We start from the raw sequence: 16,828 nt of genomic DNA, 5'->3' as shown, positions 1-16,828 counted from the left end.
TGTAGCTATAAAATTACTACAATAAGAAGTTTAAAACAATAAGAATATGACATATATAAGTAATAAGGCCAAGGCCATAGCATGGGGTTCGGCATTAACAATAATTGCTAACAGTAAAGCAGCACTTACTTGGTACAAGCATTGTGCTCAGTGTTTTATACACATTAACTCATTAATCACTCTCACAACACTATGAAGTGAGTGCTATAATCATCCCCATTTTACAGGTGAGAAAACTGAGGTGCAGTTGAGAAGCTTTTCCAAGATCACGAATCTCAGCAACTCGGCTCTAGAGTCACTCTCTCACCCCTGTGCCACACTATTAAACAGACAGCTGTTCCAAAGACAACTGTTCAAAACACTAGATTGTTCTCATCGTTCTGGAAAGGTTTTACCATAGGCAAAGAGGCATAAATGACAAACCTAAATAATCTTTCTACAATGTGTTATAAGCATCAAAAATACTAAAAGTCAAAAAATATATATTCCTTTTTATGAAAAAATATCAAAAATTGTGGAAGCTAATAAAGATGGTAAGAAATATCACCTTTGTACTTTAAAACTAAAGCAGTCAACAAGAACATAAAGTGTAAACATTTTATAGCAATGACAAACTAAGGACAGGCAGCTAATAAAAAGATGTATCACCTATGACATAAAAGGTAATTTCAAAGTTTTAGAAAACTTGGTCACATTTCATCACTGTCAAATACACATGATGATTTAAAGTGACAATATAAAACACAAAAATAACACATACCACAGACGTTTCCCAGCAATCATAATCATAAAATTTGGTATGAAACTGGTTAAATGCCAAGGCAAAAGCTTTGCCAATGGGACCTCAAAACAGAGTAGGTAAAGGTCAACTTGTTCGTATAACTTCCTATTGCTTTCTAAAACATTATATAGCTTGAACTCTAAAATGTAAAACCCTACCTGCCCTTCCATTACACTCACTCATTCAAAATGACTTACTGAGTTTCTGCCCTGTACGAAGCACTCTTCTAGGCACTGAGGCCACATGAGTGAACGAGACACAGAGTCTTTCCCTTACGGATTTCATATTGATGCATTCACTTATCCATTCATTCACCAATTATTGTCTGAGTGCCTACAACATGCCAGGCACCATTCTAAGGGCAGGGGGTAAGGAAGGGAACAAGACACACTAAAATCCTTGTCCTACTGCAGCTGACGGGCAAACAGTCAATAAAGAAAACCCACAGTAAGGTAGATAGTGATAAATGCCTAGAAGAAAATAAAGCAGGAAAGGAGGATTTCAAGTGAGGGTAAAGTTGTAAATAGGATTGCCAAGGAAGGTCAGAGAAAGTGGAGAAGACAAATAACCATATAATATGTTAGGAGTAAGTGTTATGAAGAACGGTAAACTCGGACATAAGGGCAAAAGAGTGAGGAGGGACTGAAGGCGATATAAAGAGTGGCAGGGGAGGCCTGCTGAAGAGGCAGCCTTTGAGTAGAGACTGCATGAAGTAAGAGGCCCATCACATGAAACATTTTGGAAAAGGGCACACCAGGCAGGGGCACACTAACCTCAAAAACTCGATGGTGGAAGCAGGCATGGCATGTTCAAGGGACAGTAAGAGGCCCGTGTGGCAGCAGTGGAGAGTACAGGGGACTGTACGCAATTGTCTTAACAGCAAACTGAAGACTGTGCAGACACACCCAGCTATTCTGCGTTTTGGGAGCCATGCATTTAGAGTTTAGTGACTTGTTTCAAATCAATTCGACAGATAATTAAAAAGCCATTATTACTTGCAAAATACAAGTCGAGGGCTGAAGGTAAGATAAAGCAGGATGAACCACAGCTCTGCCGCTGAGCGATGGATACTCTCACAGAAAAACAAGGCAGGCACCCAGAAAGTTCCACAGCAATTCAAGGCACTAAATGAGGAAGCAGCAAGATTATTTTACTAGTTTTCAAACACTGCAACTGAGGGGAAAAAAAGAAAGCAGAAAAGGCTGCAAATTTATTTAGAGTCTTTTCAACTCTTCTTTGTTCCTCAGTTTGCAAGCAGGATGCTATGCTGTAAGCAGGAATTTCTGTTAGTTTGTAAAGCATATCAGACAACTCCTGCTGAAGAGGAACAGTGTTTTATTCATTTCGAAATTCCTACCACAGTGCCAGGCACATGGAGAGTGCTCAGCAGACAGTGAGCAGGTAAACGGAGAAATGCATTCACGTTTCAACAAATCAGACACTTTGTGTTCACCTGACCTAATTGTTCCAAGTGATTTGAAAATGAATACCAAGCATTCAAAGAAGAACACATTTCCTCAAAAAGGAAATAATTTCTATAACTTATTGATCTATATGTCCATGAGAGTAAAACTTCAAACAGAGTAAAAGAGTGCAGGCTTTAACTATGGGCTAAAAGAGCAGTTCTGTCCGTAGGGCCACCAGAGCCATGGTGAAATACTAACCTGGGTGCCTCCCATGGTAACACGTGAAAGTCCATCTGTTCTGCTGTGCTCCCTCAGGACATCCTATAATCTCTCTTCTTTTTTTTTTTTTTTTTTTTGAGGAAGATTAGCCCTGAGCTTACTGCTGCCAATCCTCCTCTTTTTGCTGAGGAAGACTGGCCCTGAGCTAACATCCGTGCCCATATTCCTCTATTTTATATGTAGGACACCTACCACAGCATGGCTTGCCAAGCGGTGCCATGTCCGCACCCGGGATCCAAACCAGCGAACCCCAGGCCAGTGGGCAGGCCCCTATAATCTCTTTTTTAAATGGGCACAAGATGGACCTAATTTATCCAGTTTGCAAACATCTTCTGAGAACCCACTACAAGAGCACAACCCTTGGCTTTGGGAATCCAAAACTAAGAAAGAGACTGTCCTCTCTGCCTTTAGAGTGAGTAGGTTTAAGGCTGGGTGATTGTTAGAGAAGGGAACAAGGAGAAAGGCAGAAATAAAAGTGACTGCCAATGTGAAAAGTGTTACACTACAAGAACAAGGAATTATGAGAATATAGGGAAAGGAATAACTTATGGAAGACCTCATAGAAAAGGCTACGCCTGAAACATAATTGTGGTTTTGCTTCATAGTCACATAAAATTATAAGGAGATAGAGACGTTACTATTCAAACCTATTGTTTTTTCTCACTCTAACTATAGCAAAAATATTCTCAATGTGAAAGAGTTTCTTGAAAAACAAAGTAACAACAACAAAAGAAATCTCTATTTTCCCAATGTGTTTAAAATGAATATAATTTAAGGACTCATTAGAAATCATAGTCTTTCCATATACCACAACAAAAACTCAAAATAATGTTATCTTCTAATTTCCCTCTGCTGCAATATGGTCTAAATACGAAAAGTATTTATCGCAATTTAAATCTGTTACGGCAGGTCCCATTAGGAAACCCACAGGGCATTCAAAGATAAGACAAGGTTCAACACTGTAAAACTACTTTACAAATCAATTCTGAAATTTCAGGTTAAAATCAAGTGTTTGCCTAAGCAATCATGGGAAGACTAGCAATCAATGCATCCAAATCTAAGGAGAAATTACCTTTAAAACAAACTGTAAGACAGTAGCCCTTTTCTCTATACTAACAATTCACACTAAAAAAAGTCATTTCCGTTCAGATTAGATCCATTTTGCAAACAGGCAAAAACCAATAAATGAATTATATTCTGAAATATTTATAAAATACATTTACAGACTATTCAGATCTAAAAGAAACTGAAAATGGAAAAGGGCATCCCAGGCTTTTTCTTTTTGTTCATTCTCATCATAACAAAGACTTCTTTAGTACTAAGAGTGGAATAAGGAGTTTACAACATATTTTTAGAGCTTACTGACCTACAACTCTAAATAAACATAGGCTTAAATCCTAGCTGCACTTATATAAAATTTAATATACTATCAAACCTTTGTAAATCTCAGGTTTCTGTAGTAACAGGGCTAATACCAAAAGCATTTGGAGCCCAAGTCTAAGTATGTGCGAAATGCATGGTAATTAGCCTACAAATGTTGGCCATCATCATCAACACCTAAGCCTACAGCTATGATATTAGGTGGAAGTGACAGGCGTGGAACGAGGAAGCCAAATGACCCCCCAGTTCCAGTAACGTCCCTTAACACAGCAAGTTGCCGGTAGCTCAAGTATGTAACAATGATTTCAATGAGAACTGTCATAATCCCTCACAGTATTTTAAAATTTACAAGCAGATGTCATATATAACAATTTACCTGATACTAAAAATATGCAATATGAGTAAGCAAGACAGGGACTATCAACTCATTTTAAAGATGAGTAAACTCAAATTCAGAAAGGATAAATCATGCAATTAACGACTGCGCCACATTTACTAATGGGCTACTTCACTGGATGTAAAAGGTCTCCCAAGTGGACACTTTAAGCAGGGTACGCTCCGCAGTCCTCTCTGCTCCCAGGTGCCATTCAGGCCAGGGCCTGATGGCCTACCCATCCTTGAGTTATGCACTAAGGCAAATAGACTCTCTTTTCTGCATTCTCAAGAAAAGATGTTCTGGCCTCTGGAAACCCACTGAGTGGTACAACTAGGACTTAATGGTTCCACTGGGCTTAGAATTTGTCACAAGTTACAGCCCAATCATCAAATAGCCTTGAACTGAGATAAGGAGCATTAGTCTACCTACTAGTAAAGTGATACTTTGATTTCCCATTTGTCTTTGTGCCTCTGGAATTTCATAGAGAAAAAGCATCGTTGAGAAAAGCAGGATTCAGACATTCCCGGGTCCCCTGGATCTACTACTTAATATTGTCAGAACTACACTTCAGTCTCTAAAAGATACAACTAATTCAAACAGCTATTATTACCCTAAAAACTGTTTGTAACCATAAAACAGTACATATTGAGCAGATAGCTTTCAACAAAAAGGAAAGTTCATGTTCCTTAAATTAATCTCATTTTGCTAGATACACACTCGTTTCAGGATCATTTAAAAATAAGTTAGAAATAATTTTATAATCAGAAAAAAAGTTTACATAGATTACATTAAAATTATTTGTTTTTAATTTAAGGTGTTCAGTATGAAACAAAAATAGTTTTTATTAGAAAGAAGGTAAAATTCAGTTAACATAGTCACATACCAAGCTTCGGGCAGCAAAACAGAATATTCGTGTGGAGAAGTGGTCTCTGGGAAGTTGGAGAGAATCGCAAGGCGATGAGGAAGCAGGTCAGATCCATGATAAGTAAACAGGATTTCCAGGGCTCGTACATTACTTTCCTGTACAAAAGGCAAGGGACAAATTTCTAACGGGAACCTCAGAAACAAAGGGGTGATTTGGTATGACAACATTCAAAAAACTTAAAATTAATTTTTTATGCATTTCTGATATGAAGTGCTTTGAAATATTTCTGATTTTTCCTAATCTGGATCACTTTTCTCAATATAATGCTATAAAAATTATTTATTCTTAAAACAATTATGAATAAAATTTTTTTAAATATGATTCTAATTTCTCTACATTTATTAATATTACAACACAACAAGGAAATTTATATATGCATGCATGCAATACTACATTAACTTCAGCTCAAAGATTTAGGGAGTGTTAATAACTATAATTATTTTATTTACGAAAAAGAAATTACCCGAGCATAAGTTCTTGCTGAGAGAACAATATTCTGATTCCTGAACTTCTTAAAGAACTCAGCATCATATCTCTGCTCAGATGCGTGAGGCACTCCTAGGATTTCCTGAGGGGAGATGGTGATTTAATGAAAAAGCTTTCAAACATGGGTGACAAGAAAATATTAAAAACCTTTACAAACTCTGCCTACCTAAATAAATAAGGCCTGAATTAATTAAATTATCAACTGCTAACTAAAGTACTATACCTGCATTCTCACCTTTACTTTGAAAATGGCCACATTTATAAATGCTGTTAATTAAAAAAAAAAAAAGTCCAGAAGCAAATGAAATAGGCAGTAAAAATTGAACTAATTACTGCAGGACAACCAAAATCCAACACCTGTAAAAACAAATAAGCAACAGCGATACAAGGCTGGCATTCTGAGCGCCTGCCACATCTGTATGAGAACTTCCCATTAGCTTTACTGCTGCTGGAGCAACCCACGTAAAATGTAGACTGAATCATTCATTCACTCGAATAGTTACTGAGTGTCCACTATGTGCTCGGGGCACTGTGATGGGCAGCGGGGATACAAGGAACAAGACACTGTCCCTGCTCTCCAAATAGCTTAAAATCTAGCAGGGAAGACAAACAAGCCAATAGGAAGAGCTAAAGGGAAACACATGGGAGGGATGCGAGACCTAGTTCTAAGAGGACAGCGAAGGCTTCCCAGAAGTGGCATGGAAGCTGAAACATGAAAGACAAATAAGACTGAGCCACAGCAATTGCAAGTGTAAGTCTTCCCACTGCGGTGTATGACTTAGGGCTCATGTCTGTCATGTTTAATGCTGAACCCCAGATACCTAGCATACTGCCTTTCACATAAAAAATAACCACTAAACGTTTGCTAACTGAATCAATTTACTGAGATAGGAAAGAGGGAAGAATGAGCATGTTCAGAGGAGGTGAGAGAGGGAGGGTGGACAGTGAGAAGTTCACTTGCAAACATGTTGACTTTGGAACTATAGCACTGCTAACAGGAGCTCCCCAGAAGCCAGGTGAATACAAGGTCAGGAGTTCTGGAATAAGCTATGAGTTAGCTATATGACGTAGCGTTATTAATACAGAAGTGAATATGATTCCAAGGGAGATTATGTAGAATCAAATGAAAGGAGCCTGGGAAGCAACATCATTTAATCGAGGACCAAGGAAAAGGGAATCTACATCTGAAAAGTAGAAAGAGTAGGAGCAAGAGAAGTAAGGGGAAAAACAGAATTGAATTGCATATTCATGGCAACCAAAGGAAGAGAGCATTTCAAAAATGTTCTCAGTTTCTTGACTTCTCAACCACAATGATCATTTCCTGTATTTCATTTGTTACACATCCCATGACCACACTCTGGATCTCTCTCATCACCAAGGAGGCACTCTCTGGGATAGCAATGGCAAGCACGGGACTTGTGACCAGCGGCTCCTGTTCTCCCCGTTCACCCAGTACACGGCCTTCCAACAATTTCTCTACCTCGCCAAGACACCCAATCCACTGACTCGACTTCTTTTTTCACCTTCTCTCTCCCCTCAAAGTCTCTTTTCCCTTCTAAGGAGCTTAAAGTCCCTGGTCCAACATTACAAAGGGATTTCTTTAATCCCTTGCCTCTTTCCCTTATCATGGGACAACCTCAGCTCTCGTCAAATTCAACTCTGAACCCTGAATACAAGTTACTGGAAGTCACTGGAGAAATATCACAAAACCAACCTGACAGTTCTCATTTTAATTTCCAGATCTCAGCCTTTTTTGGATTCTGATTCAAATGAACCAAAAAACAACCTAACTAAAAAGGATTTGTGAAGCAACCTGGGAAATCTGAACATGAGTGGAGGTATCAGATGCTATTAGGGAATTACTACTAATTTTGTTAGAAATAACAGTGTTATTGTGGTTATGTTTTTGTAAGTCCTTATCAGTTAGAGATACATATTTAAGTATTTATGGGTAAAATGATAAGCTCGCTGGGATTTGCTTTAAAATAGTTAAGTGAAAGAAAAGGCAGCAGTGGGAAGGTGGAAAATAAAAGACACCAAACTGGCGAAATGTTGAAAATGGCTGAAGCTGGGCAGTGAGTACATCAGAGTTCATCATACTATTCTCTATACTTTTACGAAGGTTTGAAATTTTTCATAATAAAAAGCTTAAAAGTTGATAAATTCAAAACAACAAAATTCAATGCTTAATTCTGTCCCTCAATGCTACTATATTTCCCTAACAAGTTCTCTTTCCAATTCTGTCAGGAACTTTTCCAAAACTCTAACTCTGTCCAGACCTCCAACACCCTATGCCCCTGCCCCACTGTCTGCTGAAAACCTTGCTTTACAGATTCTTTTTTAATTGACTGTTAGATAAGAAGTCCCTCATTTGCCAACCCACCAAAACTATATATCTACCTGTAACTATAACAATGTGATTTTCCTTCCTTCAGTTACAAATATGTGCTCCTAAAAAAGCCCCAAACTCCACTCACACTCCAGATGCCGTTTCTTCCATTTCTATAACCATGCAATTATCGCCTCTTTCTTCTGTTCAGTAAATTCCTCCTCATCCATTACTGGTTCATTCCAATTAGCATACAAACAATGCTTCTTGTTTCTATTAAGGAATTCCTTCCTCCTATCTCTTAATCTCATATACTCCTCTAGCTACCACCATCTCCTCCACTCCCCTTAACAATAAAACTTCTTGAAAGGGCTGCCCACAACCAGTCTCCACTTTCCCACTTCTCATTTTTCCCTAAACTCACTCAACCTCTAACAAAAATTCCAATTCAATTCAACTCCTTACACTGCATGAAAGACCTTTCAAAATATGGCCACAAACTATTCCAACCATCTCTCCCACCTTTATTCTGCGCCCTTCCCTCCCCAACCCTCTCTAGGCCAGCTACCCTGACTAGCTCACGTTTTCAGGAGTGTTCAGTCTTCTTTCACACCCACAGGTCTTTCTTTATACAGCTCACTGGTTATCAGCACAGGCTACTGAATCAGAGAGACCTAGCTGTGAGTTCTTGCTTCCTATTTATTTAGACAAATTATTTACCTTCTCTAAGCCTCAGTTTTCATATCCATAAAATTGAGAGGATATAGTACTTGCTCAAAGAATTGTTGGGAAATAATCTGGATGAAACACATAAGACATTGGCTGACAAGAAGTAAGTCCCCAACAAATGTGTTGGTTTTTCTTAAGGTATTCTCCTACCTATGGGTTCCTTCAACCAAGCTCCTCAAGGAGCCAGGTGTCATCTTGAGCTCTGGGAGTACTGAGTAAACAGGACAAAGTCCCTCCTTTTATGGAGCTCCCATTCTCACGTCCCCCATGTAGTACTCCCCTAGCCCCCAAGTCGGCCTTTCTTTTTTTAAGGATTAGTTGAAATATCACTTCCTATGTAGAGTCTTCTCAGACATCCCCAGGAAATATTTAATGTTTTTCCCCATTATGCTGCCTCATCAATTCTTCATATCTTCATTATTATCACTTATTGCCAATATAATGAGAACTCCATGAAGACTGCTCCTTGTTCATCTCTCAATATCTAGCATACAGTAGGCGCTCATGTAAAATTTAAATGAATCCATTTTTATCTCATTTATTACAGAATTAATAAAGTGAGTCATGTCCTATGAGTAAAATGCAATGCTTATCTCCACCACTATCTAGCTGGTTACCCATTATATCTGAACATCTTCGTTTCTAAGTTTTAACAGCTAAATTCATCAACTTCACCTACTTTTCAAAAGCTTAGTTTGATTCTCTACAAAAATGGGCTGAAATAATTTAAATGTCACTATTACCATGTAATAATAAATGTACTTATTACTGTCAAATAAGAAATAGCAATTCAATAACTAAAAAATAATGAAAGAAAATTAACGGGATAGTCAAACTCCAAACATCTAATGGGACTTCTGCTTTTTAAGACCTCATCATCAGTGAACCTAAGGCTAGGTATAAAAAATAATAAATTATAGCTGTACGTGACTTCTGCAGTTCACAACGTGCTTTTATATATTACCTCAAAATATCATGGAACTCAGACATAACAAAAGGATATGCTTTAAAATAATATGACCACACAACAGCAAACTAGTTGTACCTATAGATAAAACTATTATCAATTTTTTGTAACTTATTTGCATGAGATGATATACTCATCATCATGTTTTCTAATAACCATAGAAATAGACCTCTTTTGCCACTAATGTTTTGTTTGAAAACATTTTTATTATATTATCAGATGCGTAATCAAATGCTTTTATCTGCCTGCAGGCATCAGAAGTTCTAAATACCTCCATTATTCTGGGGATAGGCATCACATTATCAGATGTGACATTTACGAGTGCGTTACTATATGCCCATACCAAGCGCTAAGTGAGGTATGCCCACAGAAGGGAGGTGTAACACAGATTGAGGCCATAAATAGGATCAAAGTTAAGCAATTAAATTCAACTTATTAACAAATCACTAAAATAAAATGCGTCAGAAATATTTATATTAGGGTTATTAAAATCCAGTGTATACTGAAATACTGTACTATAGACAGCTATATGCCATAACCTTAAAATCAAAATGTAAAATAAAAGTAAATGAAAAGGATCATAAATCTAGGAAACACAGATGCTCTGAAACGGCTAAAGCATTTCTATTCCCTGGACTAACAAAACAACCTCTGGCCTTTCACGATCTCTAACTTTTACCAAAGCTGGTATACAAGAGAAACTGCTTGCATACAAAACGAATTTTCCCCACATACATAGCTCTAAAGACCAAGATTATCAGATACTAGATATTAATATCAGACATTAGCACTTATAATGACAGACCAAATGAACACAATTGGAGTGATTAAAATTACTCCTTACCTCATATGTTGCAAGCCGATCTAAGTAAGTTAATAATTTCAATCTACAACGGCAAAGTTCCTTTTGTTCCAGCGTTAACCTGTTTTGAATAACTATATTAGGCCACTCATATTTACATAAAAGCACATTTCTCTAAGAGTTAAAACAGAAGAAAAATGATCAACATTCCACTGAGCTCAAAAATCATGGAACAGTACACAAAAGCACAAGGGTAAATGAATATTAAAAGGGATTTGCTTTAAGTTGCCAATATAATTTAGAGCAATTACCACTAGTAAAGAACACACTTAAATGACTAGGTATTTTAAAGAAATTACCAAATGAACAGTAATAAGTCATTTACTTTGAAAAGTTCACTAATTTAAGTAGTTCTCGTCTCTTCTTGACATCTTTCTCCCTTTTCCTTTTGGCAGGCTCTTCATTAGGTGATGAAAGCTCCTCATAGGCAATACCGTCAATGTCTCTTTCACCAGGTAATGTAAATCTACAAGGAAAAATGGAAACCCAAATCTATGTTAATTTTTTAAATTTCAGGTAGTGAATAGATGCTTTCCCCTACTTTGATTTTATTAAGTTGATTTCCACAGTGACAGAAACAACCAATTATTTGAAAGAAAGCTTTTGCTATTGTAAGCAAAGTGATTCACTCATTCTATCCACAGGCTGGGCAAAAAGTCTTCAAGTCATCGGTAACCATCATATAGAGAAATTTTAAAAATCAAGAAAATGAAAAGTACGTAGGAAAACGTGTTATACTCACCCAGTGTGAAACAAGCTATGAAGAAAACATTGCCCAGAGTTTACAATTTGAATCACTTCTAGTCAAGGTCTTAAAATGATAACAAATGTCAGTCTCATTCACATTATTTATCAGATATACGATCACATTTATACCTCAAGAAAAAGTTTCAAATGTCTGATGAGCAATGACTCTTGTCAATTAACTTTATTATTAACTGAGGTTTTCTAAGCTGCTTAAAAGTTTGTGAGGTACTTTCACATGATAAATAATTTAATCACTCAAAGTAATTCTGTGAAGGGTATGATGCTACAGATAAAGAAAGTGACTGAAGCTCAGACCTGCCTCAGGCGCTCATGTGACTATGAAGCACACCCAGGTAAGTGCCCTAAGCCCACAGCTTAGAAATGGCCAGCATCCAATAAATGGTCATACTGATTGCTCTTTCCTTAGCATCAAGCTATCACATGTAAACATATTTAATTTAAAGGAAAGAAAGCTGTGACCTGAGATAAGAAAGCATTGATGAAAAGCAACTGCTTCATTACACAATAACCTAAATCAAGAGAAGTTTACTCTTTCCAATGTCTCAGCTTAAAAGTTCTCACAAAGCCACCTTTACTTTCGAGTCGAAACCTTTCTGTAACCAACCTGCCGTCGTCTGCTCCTTTCCCTATTGCTAGAAGAGCCTCCAGGTCTGTGCCTTTCAACCCATACTGAAGTAGTTCTTTCGCAGCATCCACATTTTCAGGGACTCTTTCCAAACACTCATGAAGAACCCAGGATCGTTTCTTTATTTTACTCTGGATACAAAGAAAAGAAAAAACAGAGGCATTTAAGAATCCATGACATCTGATAGCCCCTGACAACTGTCTTCTGGAATTATAAGGCTAAACCTGAGGGAGCACAGCTACCCAAGAAGCTGCCCACAGGCTAGAGAAGCTCAACAGAGAAAAGCCAGTTCCTTAATGGTGATTAGAACTGGACGTAGGGAATGGGATTCCAACTGCTCTCTTTCTCCTTCTAATGAGCCACACTGGAACGCAAAGCTCAGTACGCTCTTTTGGAAACACAGAAAGATCTCTCCAAACTTTTGTAGTTGCTCTGTAGTTTGCATTTGGGCTATACAATAGAGTAGAAAATAAGGCAGAAAGGCAAGATAAGATTTATCCCGCTGTAACAAGCAAGCTTGATATTGAAACAAAACTAATGAGGCACGGCACATCAAGATTCTGCATTTACTTGACCATGAGATGCATCACAAAGCGCAGATGATAATTTAATCATGAAAAGTCCTGCTGTGCCGTTCTTCGGAAAGACCCAAGGCCTAGTCCTCCCTCCCAACTCCATTCACAATCCCTGGCTAGCCTTTGTCTTAGAAAGAGTCATTAAGGTTACAAATTTAAAGTAAAATCTGACTTATATCCTATGTTCCCCTACATATTCCAAAATATCAATTCTTTCTTCAAATGTCTCAACTTATTTCCCCTCTTCCATATCTATGGCCTCCATACTAGTCTAATCATCAACACGTAACACTGCAGGAGTCCCTTGCCCTTGGAAGGGTTTCCCACCACCACCCTCCTTCCACTCCAGTTCATCTTCTACGCCACCTTCCTCTCCACCTCCACAGTCAGAACTCCACAACAAGCCCCCATTACCCTAAAGGTAAAAGCCTAAGTCATCACAAGCTTTCAACATCCTCCAGAACCCAAATCAATGTATCTTTCTAATCGTATTTCCCAATGCTCACCATCATCAAATATCAGATCCAGCAGAGAAGTGTACTTACAGAGCTCATTTACTCATCCAAGAAATATTTACTGGGCACTGAACTAGACATGAAGATACAGCAACAAGTAAGACAGATTTAGTCAGTGGCCTCATGGCTCGTTTTCTTTTAATTTGCCAATACCATTTATCCCATTAAGAATGCCTTCCTCTCTTCCAACTCTAGAAGGCCTACTTTGAATCCTTCCAAATCCCTGCTCAAAACACCTTCATTATATGAAGCTTTCCATAACCAGAGTCTATAATGATTGCCACCTTCACTGGGTTCCCCCAGCCTTTATCTGAAATCTTGTATGTGTATAGATATGTCAGGCGCGAAGCTTGTCTTCTCAGTCAGATTAAAAGCTCCCTCAAAGCAAGGCCATGTCTATGTCACTCCTGTGCCCTTCACACCCCTAGCACAGCGCTTTCACTCCTGCCTGTTTATTTAGCCGAACTGAGCATTTCCCCCAATAAAAAACGTACTTGCTCTAACACCTGTCAGCTCCTTCAGGGACAAAAATTGTCCTTTATTGTGTCCCAGAAAAAGCCATTACATGGGTACACATGAACCCATAAGCTCACTGTCCTGAGTCACAAAAGAAGAAAGATAACACAGGTTTGGTGTTCTGCTATTCTAAAGAAAATGCAAGTAGCTTTGTCCTCTTCCATTTTTTTTCATTCCCTCTCATGCTCTCTCATCTGTGACATCTTACTTACTTGGTTGAATGATCAACTTCTAACATACAATTTTTTCAGATTATGTTTTTGTTTATTTTTAATTACTCACGTACATAAAATTTGGGGGAAAACAAGTATCGTGAAATTTTCCCAACATCTCTTAGAATCTTCCTAAATGCAAAGGTATTTTCCTTTCTAAAGGACAGAAGAGAAGTCACAACCTTTAAAAGCATGCCATGAGTCCAACTACTTCTCACAAAGGTGCCAAGGATTCAAATAAACAGGCTGCATAGCAACTTCAACTGTGGTAGCAGGTAGCAGAACAGATCCAACTGTAAGATTTAAGCAAACAATGGGGTATCTTGCAAGCTTGATATGTCAGTTATCCATTTATCACCTCTCAGCTTCAAAAGTACTCTTCAGAGGCACCTATGGGATAGATAGCATTTCCCCTTTGCAGCTGACATGATATTGAGCTTTGTCAACAGAGGGCGCTGCAGGGCCACTGCAGACGAAGAGGCTCTGGGTTCTAGTCCTCACGTTCTCTGGTTCTTTTCTTGTTGCTTCTATGACTTGACAGCCAGCAACGCATGTAGGGGACATCCAGTGGTGCTTAGTTCCCCCCTTCCTCCCACCCAGGACAACTTCCCACCGAGTTTCAGTTGCACTCCCATGAGTAGACTCCTTCCCAGTGAATCTCCTAGACACCTGAGGGAAAAGCTTCCCAGACTAGGCCTGCCGGCACTACAGTGGGTGTTTTTTCTTTTCAGTCCTGGCCATGGTTCCTTATCTACCAGACCTGAGCTGCATACATGCTGGTGGGGGTTTCCTGCTTACCAGTCCCTGGGGTTTTCCGACTCCCAACCTTGGCTCACTGGCACCCTAGCAACAGGCATCCAACTTCCCTGTCTATCCCACCTTTCCCTGCCTGACAATCTCGGCAACTACGAACCAGCCCCAGCCCGAGGCATCCCAGAGAACTCTCCATCCAATTCGCTGCAACCACACTTTGTCCAGTGAAGTCTGAATCCCAGCCCAGGGAAGGAGGCCTATCTTCCAAGTTTGTTCCCTCCTTGCTTATGTCCCTTCAGTCCTAGGTTATCCCTAAGAGTTCTCTTCATCCTTTTCTAGTTAATGTCTCATTACTAGAAAATAATTCTCCCTATTAAAACTGTCCTTGTTCAAGTGACTGTGTGATTTCTGGCTCCTGATGGGACCCTGACTGATGTAGGTTGAGAGAGAGAGAACTGAGGTAGAGTAAGAGAAAGGATAAGGTGGAGACCAGGCAGTCGACTGGTTCATCAGTGAGTATTTTGGTCATATGTCTTCAGCAGCAAAGTCTAGCTGCAGGGCCAACAGAACCTGATAATAAGATAATTTTTCCTGGTTGAATAAAACACTTCATTAGCTACAGAAAAGTCAGCAACGTAAAGTACTCTAATATGAAGTCCTATAACCAAAAGATATTCCATAAATTTGAATTTTACCACATTACCAAAATATTTAAACATACCAAGTAATTCTGAATTGAAGCAATGTTGACCGCCGACTTCCTCCACTGCCTCTGATACACTAGATCAGTATCCAGGCCATAGGTCTGAGCCAGAGACAAGGCTTCCTCGTACTCTTCACTTTCAATCTTTGGACAAGGAAATGGAAATAGGAATGTTACATTGCTGAACTGTCCACAGAGTCACTATGATGACGTGGTGAGTGATGATAATCCCTCGAGCTATACAGCTTGTTACACATTTCTAACTGTCCTCGTGTGCACTGTGGTGGCAGAGGCTCACAACACTTTGAGAGGCAGATAGATCAGGAATTTCTTTTAGCACTTTAACAGAAAGATGAAAGACAGTAGGTGAAATTGACTGTGTTTACAGAGTAAAACGTTGGCAATATCAGGACAAGCAGTGCAACAGGGACAGCACTGCGACTCCTAGGCCGGGGCTCCGCCCATAACCCTGCAGAAACAGCACAAGTAACCATAAAACACAGTGTTGGTCAAATCTGTTTCCCAAGCAAACCCCTGACTAGAAAATAGGTCTGCATTTCTTCCCTCAGCATTTGTAGTCTGAGCAGACAGCTGTACTTAAACACTGATAAGGTGAGAGCTGACAGCCACATGAAGGGTAGCAAAACCCAGGCTAAGCCACAAAGTGGACAATCACTCTAAGTGAATTCATCTTTGATCCACTGTTTTTATTTCAATTACTCAGGCACGAAGATCAGCATTATTTTCAAAAGCTTTATAATACTGATATTGCTAACATGTCGATGATAGAACAATCCCCCTTTAAATTTCTTCCTTTATCAAAAAATTATTTTTTTCTCAGTAAAATAAAAAAACATCTGGATGCCTATGAATTCTGACAGTCCTATGATACTTCCTCACCTTCCTCTGATAAAGCTCCTCTGGAGTTGTGGAGCGCAAACTCACGAGGCGGTAGTTTTTGGTGATGGTTCGTGGGCGTTTCCGCAGTGGTGCAAACCGCTCCATCTCAGTCACTAAGTACAGGCCCTGTTTTATGTAACCAAAGTAGCGAGCCTTGGCAGATACTTCCTGATCAGAGTCCGAATCCTCCTCCCCTTCATCTTCTTCTCCACCCCTAGTCTCCAGACGAGATCGTTTGGGGGCAAGTTTAATCTCACACTAAATTGAAAAAGGAGATGTGAAATTAAAAGTGAGGAACTAAAGACAAGATTTTAGAGTTAATGAGAAAAATATTGTTTAATTCTTCTCTGGTTTGATTCATTACATCAGCCATGTGATTAAGACCAAGAATGGAATTCAAAGGAACCCAACAGAAAACATTATATACATCTACAGCTCCAGAAATACGCCATGACGTTATTGGCTCCAAATCTCCAAAATTAAAGCCTCTTTTTCAGTAGGTCATTAATGCGGTCTCAAAAATACATGCCTGGTAAGTATTTTACAGATATAAAGGAGTTGAGAGTGTTAATTTATTCACTTTTTGATATTTTTTACTTGCTGTGAAAAAATAAAACGTTGATTTTTTTCATCTATTCAGCAAATGAACATGAAGGTATTTATTTGCTTTACTGAGAATAGCTCTCCCACCTGCCCCTTTTTAAAAACATCTAACAACTTCACAAAGTTCTGAGTCTGAAA

At 38.8% G+C, this 16,828-nt stretch overlaps 1 protein-coding gene across 1 annotated transcript in view; it reads right to left on the bottom strand.

Moving 5' to 3' along the window:
• Nucleotides 1-16,828, bottom strand: part of NBAS (NBAS subunit of NRZ tethering complex) — a 331,876-nt gene that overhangs the window by 232,217 nt on the left and 82,831 nt on the right. Inside the window, exons 15-21 of the mRNA XM_014731302.3 lie at nt 16,088-16,345; nt 15,206-15,331; nt 11,893-12,044; nt 10,846-10,986; nt 10,503-10,581; nt 5,611-5,715; nt 5,106-5,242 (exon numbers count right to left, since the gene is read on the bottom strand). Of these exons, the coding sequence (XP_014586788.2) occupies nt 5,106-5,242; nt 5,611-5,715; nt 10,503-10,581; nt 10,846-10,986; nt 11,893-12,044; nt 15,206-15,331; nt 16,088-16,345 (998 nt within the window). The remainder of the gene's footprint in view (nt 1-5,105; nt 5,243-5,610; nt 5,716-10,502; nt 10,582-10,845; nt 10,987-11,892; nt 12,045-15,205; nt 15,332-16,087; nt 16,346-16,828) is intronic.

The sequence above is a fragment of the Equus caballus genome, chromosome 15 (assembly GCF_041296265.1).
Source record: "Equus caballus isolate H_3958 breed thoroughbred chromosome 15, TB-T2T, whole genome shotgun sequence".
Taxonomy (NCBI): Eukaryota; Metazoa; Chordata; class Mammalia; order Perissodactyla; family Equidae; genus Equus; species Equus caballus.
This window is presented reverse-complemented; position numbering and strand designations above follow the sequence as displayed.